General features: G+C 44.3%; 1 protein-coding gene across 1 annotated transcript in view; it reads right to left on the bottom strand.

Annotated features, from left to right (window-relative positions):
• The window catches only part of FBN2 (fibrillin 2), a 150,518-nt gene that overhangs the window by 30,022 nt on the left and 94,742 nt on the right, over positions 1 to 25,754 (bottom strand). Inside the window, exons 31-39 of the mRNA XM_058166657.1 lie at positions 23,679 to 23,804; positions 22,358 to 22,480; positions 21,458 to 21,580; positions 21,031 to 21,156; positions 18,537 to 18,659; positions 17,587 to 17,709; positions 8,977 to 9,138; positions 8,693 to 8,761; positions 7,752 to 7,877 (exon numbers count right to left, since the gene is read on the bottom strand). Coding sequence (XP_058022640.1) covers positions 7,752 to 7,877; positions 8,693 to 8,761; positions 8,977 to 9,138; positions 17,587 to 17,709; positions 18,537 to 18,659; positions 21,031 to 21,156; positions 21,458 to 21,580; positions 22,358 to 22,480; positions 23,679 to 23,804 — 1,101 coding nt within the window. The remainder of the gene's footprint in view (positions 1 to 7,751; positions 7,878 to 8,692; positions 8,762 to 8,976; positions 9,139 to 17,586; positions 17,710 to 18,536; positions 18,660 to 21,030; positions 21,157 to 21,457; positions 21,581 to 22,357; positions 22,481 to 23,678; positions 23,805 to 25,754) is intronic.

Raw genomic sequence — 25,754 nt, 5'->3', positions numbered from 1 at the left:
TCTTTGTGTAAGATAGTGATCTAAATTTATTTATTTATTTATTTATTTTATTAAATTTTTATACCGCCCTTCTCCCGAAGGACTCAGGGCGGTGTACAGCCAAAGTAAAAACAAAGATATAAACAGTTTAAAACAACAATTAAAAAGAGCAAATTTTAAAGGCCGATTATTAAAATTTAAATTAAAAAGTCAAAAAGTATTAAAAACCCAATTAAAATACATCACTAATTATGCCAGTCCGCTTTAATGAATAAATATGTTTTGAGCTCACGGCGGAAGGTCCGAAGATCGGGCACTTGACGAGACCGGGGAAGTTCGTTCCAGGCGTCACTGCCCCCACAGAAGGCCCTACTCCTGGGGCCGCCAGCCGACACTGTTTGGCGGGCGGCACCCTGAGGAGACCCTCTCTGTGAGCGTCTGGTCGGTGGGAGGCAAAAGGTAACAGCAGGCGGTCTCGTAAGTACCGGGTCCTAAGCCATGGGCGCTTTAAAGATAGTTACCAAAATCTTGAAGCGCACCGAAGACCACAGGAAGCCAGTGCAAGCTACGGACAGCGATGTCACGTGGGAGCCACGGCGGCTCCGTTACTACTCAGCGCAGCCGCATTCTGGACTAACTGCAGCCTCCGGGTGCACCTCAAGGGCAGCCCCATGTAGAGAGCATTGCAATAATCCAGCCTAGACGTAACCAGAGCGTGAGTGACCGTGCATAAGGCATCCCGATCAAGGAAGGGACGCAACTGGCGAACCAGGCGAACCTGGTAAAAGGCCCTCCTGGCGACGGCCGCCAGGTGTTCATCAAAAGACAGCCGTCCGTCCAGGAGGACACCCAAGTTGCGAACCACCTCCTTTGGGGCCACTAACTCGCCCCCAACAGTCAGCTGCGGATGCAGCTGACTGTACCGGGATGCCGGCATCCACAGCCACTCCGTCTTGGGGGGGTTGGGCTTGGGTCTGTTTCTCCCCATCCAGACCCGTACAGCTTCCAGGCACCGGGACAGCACTTCGACCGCTTCGTTGGGGTGGTCCGGGGTGGAAAAGTACAGCTGAGTATCATCAGCGTACAGATGATAACTCACCCCGAAACCACTGATGACCTCACCCAGCGGCTTCATATAGATGTTGAACAGGGTGGGCGAGAGAATCGACCCCTGAGGCACCCCACAAGTGAGGCGCCTCGAGGACGACCTCTGCCCCCCTGCCAACACCGTCTGCGACCGGTCAGAGAGATAGGAGGAGAACCACCGATAAACGGTGCCCCCCACTCCCAATCCCTCCAACCGGCGCAGCAGGATACCATGGTCGATGGTATCGAAAGCCGCTGAGAGATCTAATAGGACCAAGGCAGAGGAACAACCCCTGTCCCTGGCCCTCCAGAGGTCATCCACCAACGCGACCAAAGCCGTCTCCGTGCTATAACCGGGTCGGAAGCCGGACTGGAACGGGTCCAGATAGACAGTTTCCTCCAGGTGCGGGGGGAGCTGCCATGCAACCACACTCCCAACAACCTTCGCCACAAAGCGAAGGTTGGAGACTGGACGATAATTACTCAAAATAGCTGGGTCCAGGGAAGGCTTCTTGAGGAGAGGTCTCACCACCGCCTCCTTCAAGGCGGCGGGGAAAACCCCTTCCATCAAAGAAGCATTTATAATCCCCTGGAGCCAGCCTCGTGTCACTTCCTGAGCAGCCAGCACTAACCAGGAAGGGCACGGGTCCAGTAAACATGTAGTTGCATGTAACCTCCCCAGCAACCTGTCCATGTCCTCGAGAGCCACAGAATCAAACTCATCCCAAATAACCTCAACAAGGCGCGTCTCTGTCATCTCGGCTGGATCATCGCAATCTTGGTCCAAACTATCCCGAAGCTGAGCGATTTTATCGTATAGATAACCGTTAAACTCCTCAGCTCGTCCCTGTAAGGTCATCCCGTCCCTCTTGATGGAGGAGGGCGGGTCACCCAAACAGGGCGGCCGGGCGGTTATCTGCCGATGCAATGAGGGTGGAAGCGTGAGGCGCTTCCGCCTCCCTCATTGCCACTAGGTAGGTCCTAGTAAAGGACCTCACTAGTGTCCGATCAGCCTCGGAACAGCTAGACCTCCAAACACTCTCAGGCGTCTTCTCCGGCGTTTCATCTCTCTCAGCTCCTCGGAAAACCAGGAGCCAATTGAGATCTCGCCGGGTCAGAGGCCGCAAAGGCGCGACACGGTCCAAAGCCCCAGCCGCGGCCCGTTCCCAGGCCGCAACCAGTTCTTCAGTCGTGCCGTGGGTAAGATCCTCAGGAAGCGGCCCAAGCTCCGTCAGGAACCTCTCCGGGTCCATCAGGCGCCTGGGGCGGAACCAACGCATTGGCTCCGTCTCCCTGCGGTGGTGGGCGGTCTGAAAGTCTAGGCGAAGAAGAAAATGATCTGACCATGACACTGGTTCTTTCACTAAATCTCCTAAATCCAGATCATTTACCCACTGACCAGAGATAAAAATCAAGTCTAGCGCGCCTCCCCCAATGTGTGTAGGGCCATCAGTTACTTGAATCAGGTCCAAGGCCGTCATGGAGGCCTGGAACTCCTGAACCACCGTCGACGACAAGCCGGCAGATGGCAGGTTGAAATCCCCCAAGACCAGTAGTCTGGGGATCTCCACCGCCACGCCAGCAAGCACCTCTAGCAGTTCAGGTAGGGCTGTAGTCACGCAGCAAGGAGCCAGGTACGTGATCAACAGCCCCATCTGATTCCGGTGGCCCCACTTCACAAGGAGGGATTCACAGCCAGCTATCTGAGGAACAGTGGACTCCCTCGGCTCCAGACTTTCTTTAATCACAACCGCCACCCCCCCACCCCTACCTTGGGTCCTCGGCTGATGGAATGCACGGGAACCCGGGGGGCACAGTTCGACCAGGGGGACACCCCCCTCTGTGCCCCACCAGGTCTCCGTAATGCCCATAAGGTCCGCGGACTCCCTCTGAATAAGATCACAAATCAGGGGAGCCTTGTTAACCACGGACCGGGCATTGCAAAGCATCAGCCTAAGACCCAAGCTCTGAGGGTCTTGACCATCCGGGGAACGAGTGAGGACTGGGGGGCCGGAGCACGTGATCGCTTTTAAACATCGAACACGTGCTCCCAAAGAGCGATACGGCCCCCTGCCTCCGCCATATCTGCCCCTCCCACTCACCGTACAGATGGGATAATGTTCTCCGCTCTGTACAATCCCCTCCCCCAAATACCTTTTTGAACTTACTTCTTGAACCTATTTTTGAAGAAATTTCATGGGAAAGGAAATAATTTGTATCCCATTGAGTTATTTGAGTTAATATCAGAATACAAAGAAGTCAGGATTCAATTTCTATTATTTCTAAGAAATTCAGTAATGGGATCTGCAGAATAGCTAGAACCCACAAGTTTTAATTTATGACTCCACATTAAATACATATAGAATATTCTCAAAAGGAAAATAGTTGTGGGACAAAATATTGCTTAAGAATATTGTTTTTCCATTCCTGCTGTAAGGAAAAATAAGAATTTTCACCTTCACAGATACGTGTTTCTTCACTGAGATAGTACCCATGGGGACATTCACATTGGAAGCTGCCAAAAGTATTGATACAGTTTCCACCTTGGCATAGACCAGGCAATTCTTGGCATTCATCAATGTCTGCGAAGAAAAAATAAGGCCATGTTTCTTGGCTGATAAAACTTACATGAAAGACTACTTTTAAATCATTAACTTATGCTTTTAGTTTTTATTATAAATCTGCTTACTTTGTTATTACAGAGATCTTGGGGGGGGGGGGGAGCTGCAAATAAATGATTACCCATGCAAAGTTAAAAGAATATTTTATTCTCATAATTTTGGATGGAAAAATATTACCAGTAAGTACAATATTAAAATACTGAGATTTGATTTTCCTCCCAAAATCATTACAATTAAATGATACTTACTATTAATTGCTGGCTTTATTAATTTGATTTAACCAATCTTAGACATTTTGCAGCAATTTTAATACATATTCAGTAACTTTTCATTTTGAGCCTTTTTCTGTCTTTCAGCAGGAACTAATACTCAAGTATAGAGTTGCCAATTCATATTTCTAATTATTCTTTTTCTGAAGTGATGATGGAAATTCCTTAGAGATACCAAAAGTAATAAAATTTGGGCAACTAATATTAACGTCCTTATTCCCCTTTAACAGTAAGACCTGCCAAATCCAACAAGAAATTCTAAGGACATCAGCATTTCAAAAGGAAATTGTGAATTTGTGGAAAAATTATATAAATGGAGAAGGTTGAATTATCATCATGAACTTTTATCAATCTTCCCATCTATATTTAAAAAGTTTATTGTAAATTTATTCTAAATTTGAAAGTACTTTCTCTCTAACTTCAATCTGCAAATCTCCCTTTTATAGATAATTGACTAATCTGACTACTATCAGCAAAACCCATGGCTGTACTGAAAGAAACAAAAATACCTTCTAAGATAATTGTTATAGGATTTGGTCTGAAGCCTTCGCCTCCTGGACACAAGGTATTATATTCACCTAGGGATTAAATAAAACAACCAAGAATAAAACCAAGTCATGAGGATTAATTTGACATGTGATAGAAGCATAGGAAGGAACTTTGACAAGGTGATGTATCACCTCAGATTCCTCATAAGCACTGGTTTATAGAAGCCCTTGTGGCTTATGTATATAGCCATATTATCTGCTATATTAGTTCTTTGTCCTCCCACCTAACAGAGTCATTTTCTTACTGCTATTTACAGGTGGGCATGTCTCACAGGGATTCCCCCAGGCTTTTCCCAAAGAACAGCAACAAGAAGAACGACTGACTCCAACACCAATTTCAGTACTGCAGGACAGACTTCCATCACCCCTTGGTCCATATTTCAAGTAACAGTTACCAACTCTGTTATCTGGATAGAACAAAAGAAAATAAAGAGGTGTTGATCAGTGTGTCATTAAAATGACACTGTAGAGAGAGCAGTGAACAAATTTAAGGAAAAAACAAATGAACAAATTTTTTATTTATTTTTTTATTTATTTTTATTTACATTTATATCCCGCCCTTCTCCGAAGACTCAGGGCGGCTTACATTGTGTAAGGCAATAGTCTCATTCTATTTGTATATTTATATACAAAGTCAACTTATTGCCCCCCCAACAATCTGGGTCCTCATTTTACCTACCTTATAAAGGATGGAAGGCTGAGTCAACCTTGGGCCTGGTGGGACTCGAGCCTGCAGTAATTGCAGGCAGCTGTGTTTAATAACAGGCTATCTTACAGCCTGAACCACACCGCAGCCCTAGTCAAATAGTATATGACTATAGTAACCAGTTCTAATTTCATCCCTATTATTAAACTTAGGAAATCATTTCGTGCTTGCCGGAGTGGCGGTTGAGATTCCCAGACTTTTGGTCATGGGGGATTTCAACTTGCCATCGGCCGGCTTGTCATCAACGGTGGTCCAGGAGTTCCAGGCTTCCATGACGGCCTTGGACCTGATTCAAGTAACTGATGGTCCTACACACATGGGGGGGGGGGTCCACACTAGACTTGATTTATATCTCTGGACAGTGGTTTAATGATCTGGTATTAGGAGATTTAGTGACGATACCTGTGTCATGGTCAGATCATTTCTCCTCCGCCTAGACTTTCAGACCGCTGCTCACCACCGCGGGAGACGGCACCAATGCGTTGGTCCCGCCCCAGGCGCCTGATGGACCCCGAGAGGTTCCTGACGGAGCTTGGGCCGTTCCCTGAGGATCTTGCCCACGGCACGACCGAAGAACTAGTTGCGGCCTGGGAACAGGCCGTGGCTGGGGCTTTGGACCGTGTCGTGCCTTTGCGGCCTCTGACCCGGCGCAGATCTCAATTGGCTCCTTGGTTCTCCGAGGAGCTGAGAGAGATGAAACGCCGGAGAAGACACCTAGAGAGTACCTGGAGGTCCAGCCGTTCCGAGGCTGATTGGACACTAGTTAGGTCTTTTTTGAAGACCTACCTAGTGGCACTGAGGGAGGCGAAACATTCTTACGTTTCCACCCTCATTGCGTCGGCAGATAACCGCCCGGCCGCCCTGTTTCGGGTGACCGCTCCTCCTACACCAGGGGACGGGATGACCTGCAGGGATGTGCTGAGGAGTTTAGTGGTTATCTATCGATAAAATCGCTCAGCTTCGGATAGTTTGGACCAAGATTGTGATAATCCGGATGAGATGACTGAGACACGTCTTGTTGATGCTGTTTGGGATGAGTTTGATTCTGTGGCTCCCGAGGACATGGACAGGTTGCTGGGGAGGTTACATGCCACTACATGTTTACTGGACCCGTGTCCCTCCTGGCTGGTGCTGGCCACTCAGGAGGTGACACGAGGCTGGCTCCGGGGGATTATTAATGCTTCCTTGCAGGAAGGGGTCTTTCCTGCCGCCTTGAAAGAGGCAGTGGTGAGACCCCTCCTTAAGAAGCCTTCCCTGGACCCAGCTATTTTGGGTAATTACCGTCCAGTCTCCAACCTTCGCTTTGTGGCGAAGGTTGTAGAGAGTGTGGTGGCATGGCAGCTTCCCCAGTACCTGGATGAAGCTGTCTATCTAGACCCGTTCCAGTCTGGCTTCCGGTCCGGGTATAGCACGGAGACAGCTTTGGTCGCGTTTGTGGACCAGGGATAGGGGTTGTTCCTCTGCCTTGGTCCTGTTAGATCTCTCATCGGCTTTTGATACCATCGACCATGGTATCCTGCTGCGCCGGTTGGGGAGTTTGGGAGTGGGAGGCACCGTTTATCGGTGGTTCTCCTCCTATCTCTCTGACCGGTTGCAGACGGTGTTGACAGGGGGGCAGAGATCGACCGCGAGGCGCCTTACTTGTGGGGTGCCTCAGGGGTCGATTCTTGCGCCTCTCCTGTTCAACATCTATATGAAGCCGTTGTGCGAGGTCATCAGTGGCTTCGGGGTGAGTTATCAGCTGTACGCTGATGACACTCAGCTGATTCCGTGGCCCCACTTCACAAGGAGGATTCACAGCCAGCTATCTGAGGAACAGTGGACTCCCTCGGCTCCAGACTTTCTTTAATCACAACCGCCACCCCTCACCCTACCTTGGGTCCTCGGCTGATGGAATGCACGGAAACCCGGAGGGCACAGTTCGACCAGGGTACACCCCTTCTGTGCCCAACCAGGTCTCCGTAATGCCCATAAGGTCCGCGGACTCCTCTGAATAAGATCACAAATCAGGGGAGCCTTGTTAACCACGGACCGGCATTGCAAAGCATCAGCCTAAGACCCAAGCTCTGAGGGTCTTGACCATCCGGGAACGAGTGAGGACTGGGGGCGGAGCACGTGATCGCTTTTAAACATCGAACACGTGCTCCCAAAGAGCGATACGCCCCTGCCTCCGCCATATCTGCCCCTCCCACTCACCGTACAGATGGGATAATGTTCTCCGCCTGTACAATCCCTCCCCAATACCTTTTTGAACTTCTTGAACCTATTTTTGAAGAAATTTCATGGGAAAGGAAATAATTTGTATCCCATTGAGTTATTTGAGTTAATATCAGAATACAAAGAAGTCAGGATTCAATTTCTATTATTTCTAAGAAATTCAGTAATGGGATCTGCAGAATAGCTAGAACCCACAAGTTTTAATTTATGACTCCACATTAAATACATATAGAATATTCTCAAAAGGAAAATAGTTGTGGGACAAAATATTGCTTAAGAATATTGTTTTTCCATTCCTGCTGTAAGGAAAAATAAGAATTTTCACCTTCACAGATACGTGTTTCTTCACTGAGATAGTACCCATGGGGACATTCACATTGGAAGCTGCCAAAAGTATTGATACAGTTTCCACCTTGGCATAGACCAGGCAATTCTTGGCATTCATCAATGTCTGCGAAGAAAAAATAAGGCCATGTTTCTTGGCTGATAAAACTTACATGAAAGACTACTTTTAAATCATTAACTTATGCTTTTAGTTTTTATTATAAATCTGCTTACTTTGTTATTACAGAGATCTTGGGGGGGGGGGAACTGCAAATAAATGATTACCCATGCAAAGTTAAAAGAATATTTTATTCTCATAATTTTGGATGGAAAAATATTACCAGTAAGTACAATATTAAAATACTGAGATTTGATTTTCCTCCCAAAATCATTACAATTAAATGATACTTACTATTAATTACTGGCTTTATTAATTTGATTTAACCAATCTTAGACATTTTGCAGCAATTTTAATACATATTCAGTAACTTTTCATTTTGAGCCTTTTTCTGTCTTTCAGCAGGAACTAATACTCAAGTATAGAGTTGCCAATTCATATTTCTAATTATTCTTTTTCTGAAGTGATGATGGAAATTCCTTAGAGATACCAAAAGTAATAAAATTTGGGCAACTAATATTAACGTCCTTATTCCCCTTTAACAGTAAGACCTGCCAAATCCAACAAGAAATTCTAAGGACATCAGCATTTCAAAAGGAAATTGTGAATTTGTGGAAAAATTATATAAATGGAGAAGGTTGAATTATCATCATGAACTTTTATCAATCTTCCCATCTATATTTAAAAAGTTTATTGTAAATTTATTCTAAATTTGAAAGTACTTTCTCTCTAACTTCAATCTGCAAATCTCCCTTTTATAGATAATTGACTAATCTGACTACTATCAGCAAAACCCATGGCTGTACTGAAAGAAACAAAAATACCTTCTAAGATAATTGTTATAGGATTTGGTCTGAAGCCTTCGCCTCCTGGACACAAGGTATTATATTCACCTAGGGATTAAATAAAACAACCAAGAATAAAACCAAGTCATGAGGATTAATTTGACATGTGATAGAAGCATAGGAAGGAACTTTGACAAGGTGATGTATCACCTCAGATTCCTCATAAGCACTGGTTTATAGAAGCCCTTGTGGCTTATGTATATAGCCATATTATCTGCTATATTAGTTCTTTGTCCTCCCACCTAACAGAGTCATTTTCTTACTGCTATTTACAGGTGGGCATGTCTCACAGGGATTCCCCCAGGCTTTTCCCAAAGAACAGCAACAAGAAGAACGACTGACTCCAACACCAATTTCAGTACTGCAGGACAGACTTCCATCACCCCTTGGTCCATATTTCAAGTAACAGTTACCAACTCTGTTATCTGGATAGAACAAAAGAAAATAAAGAGGTGTTGATCAGTGTGTCATTAAAATGACACTGTAGAGAGAGCAGTGAACAAATTTAAGGAAAAAACAAATGAACAAATTTTTTATTTATTTTTTTATTTATTTTTATTTACATTTATATCCGCCCTTCTCCGAAGACTCAGGGCGGCTTACATTGTGTAAGGCAATAGTCTCATTCTATTTGTATATTTATATACAAAGTCAACTTATTGCCCCCCCAACAATCTGGGTCCTCATTTTACCTACCTTATAAAGGATGGAAGGCTGAGTCAACCTTGGGCCTGGTGGGACTCGAGCCTGCAGTAATTGCAGGCAGCTGTGTTTAATAACAGGCTATCTTACAGCCTGAACCACACCGCAGCCCTAGTCATATAGTATATGACTATAGTAACCAGTTCTAATTTCATCCCTATTATTAAACTTAGGAAATCATTTCGTGCTTGCCGGAGTGGCGGTTGAGATTCCCAGACTTTTGGTCATGGGGGATTTCAACTTGCCATCGGCCGGCTTGTCATCAACGGTGGTCCAGGAGTTCCAGGCTTCCATGACGGCCTTGGACCTGATTCAAGTAACTGATGGTCCTACACACATGGGGGGGGGGTCCACACTAGACTTGATTTATATCTCTGGACAGTGGTTTAATGATCTGGTATTAGGAGATTTAGTGACGATACCTGTGTCATGGTCAGATCATTTTCTCCTCCGCCTAGACTTCCAGACCGCTGCTCACCACCGCAGGGAGACGGAACCAATGCGTTGGTTCCGTCCCAGGCGCCTGATGGACCCCGAGAGGTTCCTGACGGAGCTTGGGCCGTTCCCTGAGGATCTTGCCCACGGCACGACCGAAGAACTAGTTGCGGCCTGGGAACAGGCCGTGGCTGGGGCTTTGGACCGTGTCGTGCCTTTGCGGCCTCTGACCCGGCGCAGATCTCAATTGGCTCCTTGGTTCTCCGAGGAGCTGAGAGAGATGAAACGCCGGAGAAGACACCTAGAGAGTACCTGGAGGTCCAGCCGTTCCGAGGCTGATTGGACACTAGTTAGGTCTTTTTTGAAGACCTACCTAGTGGCACTGAGGGAGGCGAAACATTCTTACGTTTCCACCCTCATTGCGTCGGCAGATAACCGCCCGGCCGCCCTGTTTCGGGTGACCCGCTTCCTCCTACACCAGGGGGGACGGGATGACCCCTTGCAGGGATGTGCTGAGGAGTTTAGTGGTTATCTATACGATAAAATCGCTCAGCTTCGGGATAGTTTGGACCAAGATTGTGATAATCCGGATGAGATGACTGAGACACGTCTTGTTGATGTTGTTTGGGATGAGTTTGATTCTGTGGCTCCCGAGGACATGGACAGGTTGCTGGGGAGGTTACATGCCACTACATGTTTACTGGACCCGTGTCCCTCCTGGCTGGTGCTGGCCACTCAGGAGGTGACACGAGGCTGGCTCCGGGGGATTATTAATGCTTCCTTGCAGGAAGGGGTCTTTCCTGCCGCCTTGAAAGAGGCAGTGGTGAGACCCCTCCTTAAGAAGCCTTCCCTGGACCCAGCTATTTTGGGTAATTACCGTCCAGTCTCCAACCTTCGCTTTGTGGCGAAGGTTGTAGAGAGTGTGGTGGCATGGCAGCTTCCCCAGTACCTGGATGAAGCTGTCTATCTAGACCCGTTCCAGTCTGGCTTCCGGTCCGGGTATAGCACGGAGACAGCTTTGGTCGCGTTTGTGGACCAGGGATAGGGGTTGTTCCTCTGCCCTGGTCCTGTTAGATCTTTCATCGGCTTTTGATACCATCGACCATGGTATCCTGCTGCGCCGGTTGGGGAGTTTGGGAGTGGGAGGCACCGTTTACCGGTGGTTCTCCTCCTATCTCTCTGACCGTCGCAGACGGTGTTGACAGGGGCAGAGATCGGCCGCGGGCGCCTCACTTGTGGGGTGCCTCAGGGGTCGGTTCTCTCGCCTCTCCTGTTCAACATCTATATGAAACCACTGGGTAAGGCTATCTGTGGCTTCGGGGTGGACTATCATCTGTACGCTGACGATACTCAGCTGTACATTTCCAACCTGAACCACCCCAGCGAAGCTGTCGAGGTGATGTATCGGTGTCTAGAGGCCGTGCGGGTCTGGATGGGGAGGAACAGGCTCCAGCTCAATCCCACCAAGACAGAGTGGCTGTGGGTTCCGGCGTCCCGGTACAGTCAGCTTACGCCTTCGCTGACTGTGGGGGGGTGAAGTTCTGACCCCAGGGGAAGGGTACGCAACTTGGGCGTTCTCCTGGACGATCGGCTGTCCCTAGAGGAGCACCTGACGGCCGTCGCCAGGGGAGCATTTTACCAGGTTCGAGTGATGCGCCAGTTGTGCCCCTTCCTTGACCGGGACTCTCTACGAACAGTCACTCACGCCCTCGTCACCTCTCGCCTGGACTATTGCAATGCTCTCTACATGGGGCTCCCCTTGAAGAGCACCGGGAGGCTCCAGGTAGTCCAAAATGCGGCTGCACGGGTAATAGTGGGAGCACCACGTTGCTCCCATATAACACCTATCCTGCGCGGCCTGCACTGGCTGCCAGTAGCCTTCCGGGTGCAATTCAAGGTGTTAGTGCTCACCTTTAAAGCCCTCCATGGCTTAGGACCAGGCTATTTACGAGACCGCCTTCTGCCGCCGATAGCCTCCCAACGACCTGTGCGCTCCCACAGAGTGGGCTTGCTCCGGGTGCCATCAGCCAAACAGTGTCGGCTGGTGGCCCGCAGGGGGAGACCCTTCTCTGTGGCAGCACCGACCCTATGGAATGAGTTACCTCCAGGGCTGCGTCAACTTCCTGACCTCCGAACCTTCAAACGGGAACTGAAGACTCTATTATTTAATCGGGCGGGACTAGCCTAAGTATTTTAAGCATTTTAATTTAATTTTAACTTAATTTTAATTAAATTTTAATGTATTAATTTATTTATAATTTTAAAATTTTAAAGGTTTATATCGGGATTGACCGTTTTAGTAAATTTGGCCTGTTAAATATTTCGTTTTAAATGTATTTTAAATCTCGGATTTTTGTGTATCTATGTGTTTTAAATAAGGCTGTACACCGCCCTGAGTCCTTCGGGAGAAGGGCGGTATAAAAATTTAATAAATAAATAAAATAAATAAATAAATAAATAAATTAGCTCTAAGAAAACAGCATTTGGTTTTTCTAGCGACAGCCCTAACAGCACCAGAATAGAGATGGAAAGTAGAACACAAATTATGTCTCCTGTGTTCTGCACCATGAAGGAAACAATTTGGAGGTAAGGAGATGTATTCAATATAGAAAGGTATTCCACAAATGTTTTAATCTAAGAATAATCCAAGAAGTTTTACATAAACAAGAAAAACTACAGCTTGTTTATTGTAATAGCTATGAAGCACTGACTATGACTATCAGGCTGTTTTTTCACTTAACCTAGATACTAAACTTAAAAATATGTTCTCTTTCATATTTTTAGGTGGTACCTCGCTCATTAGTATGTGAGAGAGTTACAACTACCAAAAAAAGCCAACACAGTTCTAGGCTGCATTAATAGAGGGATAGAATCAAGATCACGTGAAGTGTTAATACCACTTTATAATGCCTTGGTAAGGCCACACTTGGAATACTGCATCCAGTTTTGGTTGCCACAATGTAAAGATGTAGAGACTCTAGAAAGATGCAGAGAAAAGCAACAAAAATGATTAGGGGACTGGAGGTTAAAACATATAAAGAACGGTTGCTGGAATTGGGTATATCTAGTTTAATGAAAAGAAGAACTAGGGGTGACATGATAGGTGTGTTCCGATATCTCAGGTGCTGCCACAAAGAAGAGGGAGTCAAGCTAGTCTCCAAAGCACCTAAGGGCAGGACAAGAAGCAATGGGTGGAAACTAATCAAGGAGAGAAGCAACCTAGAACTAAGAAGAAATTTCCTGACAGAACAATTAACCAGTGGAACAACTTGCCTCCAGAAGTTGTGAATTCTCAAACACTGGAAGTTTTTAAGAAGAGATTGGACAACCATTTATTTATTTTATTTATTTATTTATTTATCAAACTTATATACCGCACCATCTCCCGTAGGACTCAGGGCGGAAACCCAGTTAAAACTAAATATTATCATAGCCTGATCACTAAAAAAGTAAAAACCAGTAAAACCCCCATTAAAATTTAACTAAAAAATTTTGTTCTTAGGCTAGTCCCGCACGCTGAAATAATAGAGTCTTCAGTTCACGTCTGAAGGTCCGGAGGTCGGGGAGTTGTCGTAATCCTGGAGGAAGCTCATTCCACAGGGCTGGTGCCGCCACAGAGAAGGCCCTCCTCCTGGGGGTCGCCAACCTACATTGTTTGGTCGACGGCACCCTGAGGAGGCCCACTCTGTGGGAGCGCACAGGTCGTTGGGAGGCAATCGGTGGCAGAAGGCGGTCTCGAAGGTATCCCGGTCCTAAGCCATGGAGCGCTTTAAAGATGGTAACCAAAACCTTGAATTGCACCCGGAAGACTACCAGTAGCCAGTGTAGGCCGCGCAGGATAGGTGTTATATGGGAGCAGCGCGGTGCTCCCTCTATCACCCGCGCGGCCGCATTCTGGACTAACTGGAGCCTCCGGGTGCTCTTCAAGGGGAACCCCATGTAGAGAGCATTGCAATAGTCCAGGCGGGAAGTGACGAGGGCATGAGTGACCGTGCGTGGCGTCCCGGTCAAGGAAGGCGCAACTGGCGGATCAGGTGGACCTGATAAAAGCTCCCCTGGCGACAGCTGTCAAATGATCCTCTAAGGACAGCCGATCGTCCAGGAGAATGCCTAAGTTGCGCACTCCTCCTGGGGTCGCCAACCTACATTGTTTGGTCGACGGCACCCTGAGGAAGCCCACTCTGTGGGAGCGCACAGGTTGTTGGGAGGCAATCGGCGGCAGAAGGCGGTCTCAAAGGTATCCCGGTCCTAAGCCATGGAGCGCTTTAAAGATGGCAACCAAAACCTTGAATTGCACCCGGAAGACTACCGGTAGCCAGTGTAGGGCGCGCAGGATAGGGGGTATATGGGAGCAGCGGGGGGGTCCCTCTATCACCTGCCGGGCCGCATTCTGGACTAACTGGAGCCTCCGGGTGCTCTTCAAGGGGAGCCCCATGTAGAGAGCATTGCAATAGTCCAGGCGGGAAGTGACAAGGGCATGAGTGACCGTGCGTAAGGCGTCCCGGTCAAGGAAGGGGCGCAACTGGCGGATCAGGTGGACCTGGTTAGAAGCTCCCCTGGCGACAGCTGTCAAATGATCCTCTAAGGACAGCCGATCATCCAGGAGAACGTCTAAGTTGCGCACTCCTCCTGGGGTCGCCAACCTACATTGTTTGGTCGACGGCACCCTGAGGAGGCCCACTCTGTGGGAGCGCACAGGTCGTTGGGAGGCAATCGGTGGCAGAAGGCGGTCTCAAGGTATCCCGGTCCTAAGCCATGGGCGCTTTAAAGATGGTAACCAAAACCTTGAATTGCACCGGAAGACTACGGTAGCCAGTGTAGGCCGCGCAGGATAGGTGTTATATGGGAGCAGCGGTGCTCCCTCTATCACCAGCGGCCGCATTCTGGACTAACTGGAGCCTCCGGTGCTCTTCAAGGGAACCCCATGTAGAGAGCATTGCAATAGTCCAGGCGGGAAGTGACGAGGGCATGAGTGACCGTGCGTGGCGTCCCGGTCAAGGAAGGCGCAACTGGCGGATCAGGTGGACCTGATAAAAGCTCCCCTGGCGACAGCTGTCAAATGATCCTCTAAGGACAGCCGATCGTCCAGGAGAATGCCTAAGTTGCGCACTCCTCCTGGGGTCGCCAACCTACATTGTTTGGTCGACAGCACCCCGAGGAGGCCCACTCTGTGGGAGCGCACAGGTCGTTGGGAGGCAATCGGTGGCAGAAGGCGGTCTCGAAGGTATCCCGGTCCTAAGCCATGGGCGCTTTAAAGATGGTAACCAAAACCTTGAATTGCACCGGAAGACTACGGTAGCCAGTGTAGGCCGCGCAGGATAGGTGTTATATGGGAGCAGCGGTGCTCCCTCTATCACCAGCGGCCGCATTCTGGACTAACTGGAGCCTCGGGTGCTCTTCAAGGGAACCCCATGTAGAGAGCATTGCAATAGTCCAGGCGGGAAGTGACGAGGGCATGAGTGACCGTGCGTGGCGTCCCGGTCAAGGAAGGCGCAACTGGCGGATCAGGTGGACCTGATAAAAGCTCCCCTGGCGACAGCTGTCAAATGATCCTCTAAGGACAGCCGATCGTCCAGGAGAATGCCTAAGTTGCGCACTCCTCCTGGGGTCGCCAACCTACATTGTTTGGTCGACGGCACCCTGAGGAGGCCCACTCTGTGGGAGCGCACAGGTCGTTGGGAGGCAATCGGTGGCAGAAGGCGGTCTCAAGGTATCCCGGTCCTAAGCCATGGGCGCTTTAAAGATGGTAACCAAAACCTTGAATTGCACCGGAAGACTACGGTAGCCAGTGTAGGCCGCGCAGGATAGGTGTTATATGGGAGCAGCGGTGCTCCCTCTATCACCAGCGGCCGCATTCTGGACTAACTGGAGCCTCGGGTGCTCTTCAAGGGAACCCCATGTAGAGAGCATTGCAATAGTCCAGGCGGGAAGTGACGAGGGCATGAGTGACCGTGCGTGGCGTCCCGGTCAAGGAAGGCGCAACTGGCGGATCAGGTGGACCTGATAAAAGCTCCCCTGGCGACAGCTGTCAAATGATCCTCTAAGGACAGCCGATCGTCCAGGAGAATGCCTAAGTTGCGCACTCCTCCTGGGGGTCGCCAACCTACATTGTTTGGTCGACGGCACCCTGAGGAGGCCCACTCTGTGGGAGCGCACAGGTCGTTGGGAGGCAATCGGTGGCAGAAGGCGGTCTCGAAGGTATCCCGGTCCTAAGCCATGGAGCGCTTTAAAGATGGTAACCAAAACCTTGAATTGCACCCGGAAGACTACCGGTAGCCAGTGTAGGCCGCGCAGGATAGGTGTTATATGGGAGCAGCGCGGTGCTCCCTCTATCACCCGCGCGGCCGCATTCTGGACTAACTGGAGCCTCCGGGTGCTCTTCAAGGGGAACCCCATGTAGAGAGCATTGCAATAGTCCAGGCGGGAAGTGACAAGGGCATGAGTGACCGTGCGTAAGGCGTCCCGGTCAAGGAAGGGGCGCAACTGGCGGATCAGGTGGACCTGATAAAAAGCTCCCCTGGCGACAGCTGTCAAATGATCCTCTAAGGACAGCCGATCGTCCAGGAGAATGCCTAAGTTGCGCACTCCCTCCCTGGGGGTCAGTACTTCCTCCCCCACAGTCAGCGATGGTGTAAGCTGACTGTACCGGGACGCCGGCACCCACAGCCACTCTGTCTTGGAAGGGTTGAGTCAGAGCCTGTTCCTCCCCATCCAGACCCGTACGGCCTCAAGACACCGGCCCATCACCTCAATGGCTTCATTGTGGTTGTTCGGGGTGGAAATGTACAGCTGAGTATCATCAGCGTACAGATGATAATCCACCCCGAAACCACGGATAACCTCACCCAGCGGCTTCATATAGATGTTGAACAGGAGAGGCGAGAGAACTGACCCCTGAGGCACCCCACAAGTGAGGCGCCTTGGGGTAGACCTCTGCCCCCCTGCCAACACCGTCTGCGAACGGTCAGAGAGATAGGAGGAGAACCACTGATACACAGTGCCTCCCACTCCCAATCCCCTCAACCGTCGCAGCAGGATACCATGGTCGATGGTATCAAAAGCCGCCGAGAGATCTAATAGAACCAGGACAGAGGAACAACCCCTGTCTTGGGCTCTCCAGAGGTCATCCACCAACGCGACCAAAGCCGTCTCGGTGCTTTAACCGGGTCTGAAGCCGGACTGGAACGGGTCCAGATAGACAGTTTCCTCCAGGTGTTGAGGAAGCTGATTTGTCTGAAGTGGTATAGGGTTTCCTGCCTAAGCAGGGATTGGACTAGAAGACCTCCAAAGTCCCTTCCAACTCGGTTATTCTGTTCTATTCAAGTAAAGTCATCAGGCATATCACAAAACACACCATGTAATAAAGCTGTGTTTATAACACAAACATATATAACATAAAATGTATAGTATTTTATGTGCAGAATAATAGTTTTTTTAAAATTTTTTAGATTTTTTATAGTTCAGTTACAGTGCAGTCATAAACTATAATTATCGTTATTTCTAGTTGCTTTATAACCTGCTATTTTCCTAGTTGTCAATTTGTTCCTCAAGAACCAATTTGAACACAATGGTTCACTTTTTGCCAGCCAATCCCACTGGATTAGCACATCTAATGAATTTGAATCATCTGCATCATGAAACATTTGTTGTCATTTTTGTTGTCTCCATACTAACATCCATATGGTAGTCTTCCCTCTCCCTTTAAATAAAATAATTATATGTGTAATTCTACATACCAACACAGCCAACTCCTGTTGGGTTCAGCTGGAAATCTGGAGGACAGTTACATTCATACCTCCCAGGAGTATTTACACAAAAGCCATTGACACAATTTATAGGATCAGCACACTCATCAATATCTAAAGTAAAAAACATGCATCTGAAATTAATCTTAAGCCTTTATATTCATTTCATTAGGTTTTTTTTCATAATAAAAAATAAACACACTTCCTTCTTAACTGTTTACTTAACACAATCTATGAATCTCAACCAGTTTCTGAAATACTGAACCAAACAACATTTCATTTCATGGCTATATTCTAGCAATGATTTTTTAAAATTATTTTTATGACCGTATTATCCCTTTTATTGGGGTGGACTCAGGGTGACTGAATGGAATTGAATGTTTACTAGTTTGGATGCCCTTTTTGATGCCTATGTGGAGTTTGCTGCAGATATTTTCTCTTTGCGTCCTGATAGAGAAACATCGGTCACTGCCTAGCATTGAATTCTCAACCTTCTGAGTGGGAGGTGAATATCTTTACTCTAGACCACGGCATATTGTAGCAATGATTAGTATAATGAAAAAACAAGTCAGAATTCTTTCTTTTAACCAAAATCTAATTATATAAAATATAATTGAATTTCATAGCTATTATAGCATTATTATAGCAAATATATAATTATACTTTAGTACATATAACTTTTTTATGCTGGCATTTATCTTTTGCAGATTGTTTATAATTATGGCTTTTACCTAATCTGTTCATAGGAAGAATATGTAATTTTGTATTTTTGAAAATATTTGCCGACAGTCCATATGAAAAAAAATTATCAATGAACAGTAGTCCAGTGGAAATAACTTTCTCTTTGTCTCAGTAATGTTTTAACCTTTTTACATAGAGGATTGGTTATACACATACTTCCATATACATACCTACCGCACCCAGAGACATATTTTTTTTACCTGTACAATTTCCTCCAGTTCTGTCCAGTTCATAGCCATCATCACAAATACAGTGAAACATGCCAGGTAAATTATTGCAAGTACCAAACACACATATATTCTGAAAGGCACATTCATCAATATCTGAAACAAAGGATAATATCAGAAATGATTAGTTACTATGTATGAATACAACACATACTGTATACCCAATAATTTATTTCATAATAATTCATCGAATGCAAACCTATATTTGAAAGGTCTAAATCTTATATGTATACAGTTCCCTGTGGTTTCCTTAGAAAGTTAATGTTAGGCCTCGTTGGGGGTGTTACTTGGAACCTTGGCAGTTGGCTCTATTAATTTTATTATACAATAAGAAGATAATGTCATGAATGAAGGCAAATATAAGTATTCCCAGGATAATGTTGCAGGATCCAATCTGGATACATCAGCAGGACCTGAGATTTTGTCTTCCAAGTTTTTGGACTCGTGCTAGAGCCCATCCTTAAGGAACTTCACACTCTGCCAAAGAGAAGTTCCCTGAAGATGGGCTCTAGCCCTAGTCCTAAAACTTGGAAACCAAAACCTCTGCTCCCAGCGACCAAGCCAGATTGGATCTGCAGAAGAGAATGTATATATCTTAGAATACAATATTTGTATATAATGGGAACATTTAAAGAGATCATTTGAAAATATTTGCATATCACATTGCATTCATATTGCACGTAGTTTTCCATTCAAAACATCTAAATCCCCCCCAAAATTGAAATAATTTAAACAGCATGCCAAAATAATTTTTAAAAATCGTAAATAAGAATAGAGCTAAAATAAAGAGTGCAATAAAAACAATAATACAACTGGAGCCGCAATAATAAGTTTAAATTATCACAGCAGAGATAAATGTGATGGATATGATGCATCTGAACTATGAAAGATCACAGCCATGTCACTAAATTAAATAATTCATTTTACTTTGAAATCTATTGAAAAATATATTATCACAAATACAAAATTCTTATATTCACTTCTCTAAGATCCAGGGTGCTATTCAGCAGGTTCTGACAGGTTCTGGAGAACCAGTAGTGGAAATTTTGAGTAGTTCGGAGAACCGGCCAATACCACCTCTGGCTGGCCCCAGAGTAGGGTGGGAATGGAGATTTTGCAATATCTTTCCCCCCAGAATGGGGTGGGAATGGAGATTTTGCCACCAAGCCATGCCCACCAAGCCACACCACGCCCACCAAGCTATGTCCATAGAACTGGTAGTAAAAAAAATTGAATTCCACCACTGCTAAGATCCCTATTAATGAAATATATTTCCATATACATACAATGGTGTAACCGGAACATTTTTTCTACATGCTATTTGTTAATTGACAAAAATAGTCAATCCACTGTTCAATGCAACATTTTATGTGCAAAGCCATAAAAACCTCTAGTGCAAACTTCTTGTGCAAACCTTCATTAAAGTCATTTTGCTTGAAAGAAATAGCTAGCCTTATATGTACATCAGTAGTGAGTTCCTTTTACCTTCGCTACCAGTTTGGAACAGGGAGTGCGAACGTGGCACTTCTGTGCATGTGCAGAACCTTCTGTGCATGTGCAGAGTGTCCATGATGACATCCGGGCAGGTGGGCAAAACCTTCCACCACCGCCATTACCAGTTCGCCTGAACCGTGGTGAACCAGTAGAAACCCACCATTGATGTAAATCATATAGTGTATATTCTGCATCACACAAAAACTCTGAACTTACTTTCTCCTATCTGATCTAAATTCTCAAAAAAAAAAAAAGGGGGGGGGATCCCTGTGGATTTTACTTCACTAGTTGTTGCTGACTATAGGGGCAGTGCTCATCTCCGTTTCAAGGGGTATTAAATGTCCAAATACATTTCTGTGGTCATGCAGCCAAAATGCTCTTACCTTCTCACTGAAGTGGTACCTATTTAGCTACCGGTATTTGCATGCTTAAAGGGACGCGGTGGTTCAGGGCTTAGGATGTTGAGCTTGTCGATCGAAAGGTCGGCAGCTGGGCGGTTCGAATCCCTAGTGCTGCTGTGTAACGGGGTGAGCTCCCGTTACTTGTCCCAGCTTCTGCCAACCTAGCACTTTCAAAGCACGTAAAAATGCAAGTAGAAAAAATAGGGACTATTTTTGGTGGGAAGGTAACAGCGTTCCGTGCACCTTTGGCGTTGAGTCATGCCGGCCACATGACCACGGAGATGTCTTCGGACAGCACTGGCTCTTCGGCTTTGAAACGGAGATGAGCACCGCCCCCTAGAGTCGGCAACGACTAGCACGTATGTGCAAGGGGAACCTTTACCTTTACCTATTTGCATGCTTTCAAATTGCTAGATTGGCAGGAGCTAGGGTGAGGACAAGAGCTCATCCCGTCATGCGACACTCAGGTCTTGAATCTGGGCTGTTGGCTTTCCAACCAAGAAGCCCGGGGTCTTAATTGCTGAGCCACTGCTCAGTCGTATTCCAGATACTCAAAATGAGGTTAGAATTACCTTGGCAAGTTCGGCTATTGGAAGTTGAAGTGAAGCCCATCTCACATTCACAACGGTATCCACCAGGAATATTAAGACATTGTCCATTGTCACACAGATTAATATTTTCTGCACATTCATCAATATCTATTGAATTAAAAATATGAAAGCATTAAGCATTTATAGATTAGAAATTCATTTCATTCACTTTTTCTTAAATTTATTAATAGTAAAAATCAGTTTTATTCCCAAAGAAATACATACACCATTTTCAAAATAATCTGTATTTTGAAACGATGTATCAGAAATGTTAGGACTTCGATGAAACTCCATATTCAGGTTCACGTAAAAGTAAATGCTGAATTGATCCATTGTCACATGACGTTCTGAATTCAACTTCTAAATTACATATAATTCTTTCATAAAATACCTTTAAACTTTCTCTCACCTGAACAAATAAATCCATCCCCAGTAAATCCTTCTGCACAGGTGCAATGATATGATCCAGGAGCATTCACACATTGAGCATTTATGCTACATTGATGTGTTCCATTAGAACACTCATCAAGATCTATTAAACGAATAGTAAGAAAAAGAAAAATAATAAACATATTAATAGTAACTATTATTGGCTCTACAGAATTCACAGAAGCAAATTGCTAGCAGAAGTTGGCTTAAAAGCTATTAGTACTGGCTTCAATCACTATGATATAAGTCCCTTGAAAAAGCAAAAAGTTTAGCTTGATATTTATTATTGAAACATCAAAAAATTGATGAATTGGTTAAATGCTATCTCAGGTCTTCTAAAAACATTTGGTGAACTATGAGAATAGTTGGGAAACACTAGAAATCATGCAAGTTTCACTGACTATCCTGTGGATAATGGTTATATTTGAATAGTTAATAACAGTGAAATATACAGATGTACTTTTAAAGTACTGAATAAATACACAGCCTAAACTATATTGGGAATGAATTTACAGCTGACAGTGAAGGTCATTGTTTTTGCAGCAGTTGTCTGAAATTATCTTTTGGAATAGGAAACCCTGATAAATATAAAGTTCTAAATGATACTTTAAAAAGTTTGCTCTTAAAATAACCAATACATCCAATATGTAAAATAGAAACATTTGATTTAGCCTATATGGACAAGAGAGATTCTATCTGAAATTTGTTGAAATTCTTTTAAAGCCATTTCCTAATAGTATATATACAACTGATTCTGCTACTGTGGTGTCAGTTAGCTAGTTATCTTATTGATCAACCTATAGAATTATAAAATAAACACATAACTTACATTTGCCTTTTTATTAGGCAAAAAAATATATATCAATTTATCTTTACTCACCTATACACTTAATTCCATTTCCAATCCATCCTTCCTTACAGCTACATCTGAAGCTTCCCGGAACATTGAGACACAGACCATGCATGTCACAGTTGTGGGCACCAATCTCACATTCATCCACATCTAAACAAAGAAATGTTAAACATTAAAATACTGAAACTTTCAACTAACTTGTTAAATGTTAGCTAGGTTGGTATTGGTAATAATTATAATGGCTTTAATGTACCACATACTTTAAGTACCATGATTATTTCTCTTTTTAGAATGTCTGCAACTGATAAAATAACCGTAAACAATACCTATAAATCATAACATGGATTTAATATAGATTTTAAAATAATGGATATTAATTTCATAAACCTAAGAAAGAAATACAGTGACATAGGCAATTGTAAGCAATTAATCATAGAAAAGTATCAAAATATATAAAGGAGCCAATATAACATGAAAAGAAAACCTGCCCCATCTCTCAGTGTCACATTTTCTTCGAGTTTTTGATACGACAGAAGAGATACAATTTAATTCCAATAAAAATATCAATAAATCAAATACAAAAAGCCTCCAAAACAAACTAAAAATCATGTGTCTTGAATTACATGCAAGAAAGGATGAATTAAAGGCAAGAACAGAAACTGATATGCAAATTTCATAGAAAGCATTTTACATTCATCTGACTTCTACTGATGTCATCATATCTATGGAAATTACAGCAAGAATGGACAGAAACAAGTATGTGAAAATAATAAATTCCTTATAAGATTTTTCTGATGAGCATATATTTGCTTTTAAATAAAACAAAGTACAGAAAATTCAAGTGCTGGGATTTCAAATTCAGCTACAGGTAGTCATCAGCTAATGACTACTCGTTAGCAACCCTTTAGTTACAATCTGTATGCTTAGCAGTTGGCTCACACTTATAAAAGTTGCAGCACCCCAGTCACGTGACTGAATTTGTGATTTTCCCTGCTAGCTTCCTACAAGCAAAGTGAATGGGGAAGCTGGCAGGGAAGGTCACAAGTCACCCCAGCAAGTCATTTGCATCCCTGTCCAAGCATTTCTCACTGCCCTGGCCCAATCGTATGACACTGCATGAGCCACTTGTGCAACCCTCCCCCGCCAAATCTAGGATCAGTCATGCTCATATTACGCTTCACCAGCATATCCTCTTCCACCTGACAGCATCCACTTATCTGAGGAATCCCCTTTTTTAGTAGCACGAGAAGGAAGCCCAAATCAGTAAATGAAAAATGTTCAGAACCTCTCCACAGAGGCAAATCTAAGTTTGTGCTTGTTTTTTAAAAATAGTATTGTGGTATCATACCTGTGCACCCAGTGGTTCCCTTCTTGACAGAATAACCCAGTTGGCAATGACAAATGAAGGATCCTTTGGTGTTCTCACATTCTCCAAACATGCAAATGTTCGAATTTAGATCACATTCATTCACATCTGTATAAAAAAGTAAAATGTCTTCTATATTTTGGCTAACATTTAAAAGAGCTTGATTAGCAAAAGCATTTAATAAAGAATTGTTACATATTAATAAATTACTTAAGCATATTATTTAATATGATGGAGAATTATAGAATTGGAAGAAGACACTTAAACCAATGAGTCCATTTTCCTACTTAACTACAGAGATTAAAATTAAAGTATACCTAACAGATGATCAACTCCTATGCTTTTTTCTAAAAGTTTTTTTTATTAAATATACAGTTTAAAAACATTGGACATGTACAACTTTTCTGGTTTCAACATTTCCATCAAATTTTTCCTTATAACAACAATTCATATTTTATATATAACAATACAAACGATCAATATTCAACTATATGCATCTCTTTATCTAGGCAAAATACATCCAACATGAATTCAATTCTTATTTTTCACCTAGAATACTAATTCTATAATTCTCAATTTATCCATATTTCTCTATCCCACCTTTCCTCCTCTTTCCCAGCCATTGATTGATACATTTTGTTCCAGATTTCATAATATTCTGTTTCACCCTTGTCTTTGAGTTTCAAAGTCAGCCTGTCCACTTCTGCATAAGTCAGTATCTTAGTTATTATCTCTTCTTCAGGTGGGTTTTCTTTACTTTTCCAATTTTGTGCAAAGACCAATCTCACCGCCGTTAATATATGCAACATTAGATATATCGTATCTTTATAATATTTGTCCCTTGTTATACCCAATAGGAAGAGTTCTGGCCTTAACTCTATGTTTTGATTTAGCATCTTTTCTAGCCAATGTTTTATCTGGTGCCAATAGTCCCTGGCTTTCGGGCAAACCCACCACATATGGTAATAGGTTCCTGGCGCTACTTTGCATTTCCAACACATTGGTGAGAGGTTTTTATTCCTCTTAGCTAATCTTGTGGGTGAGAGATGCCACCTATAGAACATCTTATATAGATTTTCTTTGTATGTAGTAGCTAGGGTTAATTTTCTATTTCTTTCCTATAATTCCTGCCATTTATCTAAATCAATACTATAATCAAAGTTTTTACCCCAGGCCAGCATAGTTTCTTCCACCTGTTCTTCTGCCATTGTGTAATCCAATAGGTATTTGTATATTTTCCTTATCATTTTCTCATCTGTTCCTAGCAGAATTTTATCTAATTCCATAGATTCTATCTTTATTCCCCATTCTTTTTTATCTTTCATGTATTGTGATTGAACTTATAAATATGCCCACCATTCCAATTCTATCCCTTCCTTGTGTAAATCTTGCCTAGACTTTAGTTCTCCTCTTTCATTTAGTATGTCCTTATAAGTAACTACTCTTCCTGATTTCATGAAGTTTGGGTGTACAAACATCTCCAATGTTGATAACCAATTTGGGATTTCCATGTAATTTTGTTGTTTAATTTTTACCCAAACATCCAATAAGGCTCGTCTAATGAGGTGCTTATGGAAGTACTGGTGGGTACTATGTTCCCAAAGGACAGTATGCCACCCCGTTTGCATGTTGTGACCTTCCAATATTAATAGCCTCCTGTTTTCTAAATTTATCCAATCCCTTACTCACATGAGAGCTGCCACTTGGTAGTATTTTTCCCAGTCGGGAAGGCCAAATCCCCCTCTTTCTTTCAAATCCTGTAATAGTTTTAACTTAATTCTTGGTTTCTTCCCTTGCCAGATGAATTCATATATAATTTTGTTTAAATTTCCAAAGAACTCCTTATCTAATCTTATCGGTATATTTTGAAATAAAAAAAGTATTTTTAGTAATATATTCATTTTAATTGTTGCAATTCTCTCCCATAAAGAAGAGTTACAAATTTTTCTACTTGTCCAAATCCAGTTTAATTTGGTCCACTAATTTACTATAATTATCTTCTTTGAGTGTGGCACATCTCTCCACCAATTGAATTCCTAAATATCTCACTTTCTTTAC

This window comes from Ahaetulla prasina, chromosome 2, assembly GCF_028640845.1.
Source record: "Ahaetulla prasina isolate Xishuangbanna chromosome 2, ASM2864084v1, whole genome shotgun sequence".
Lineage (NCBI taxonomy): Eukaryota > Metazoa > Chordata > Lepidosauria > Squamata > Colubridae > Ahaetulla > Ahaetulla prasina.
The sequence above is the reverse complement of the archived record's forward strand: the minus strand, read 5'-3'. Positions and strand labels throughout refer to the sequence as shown.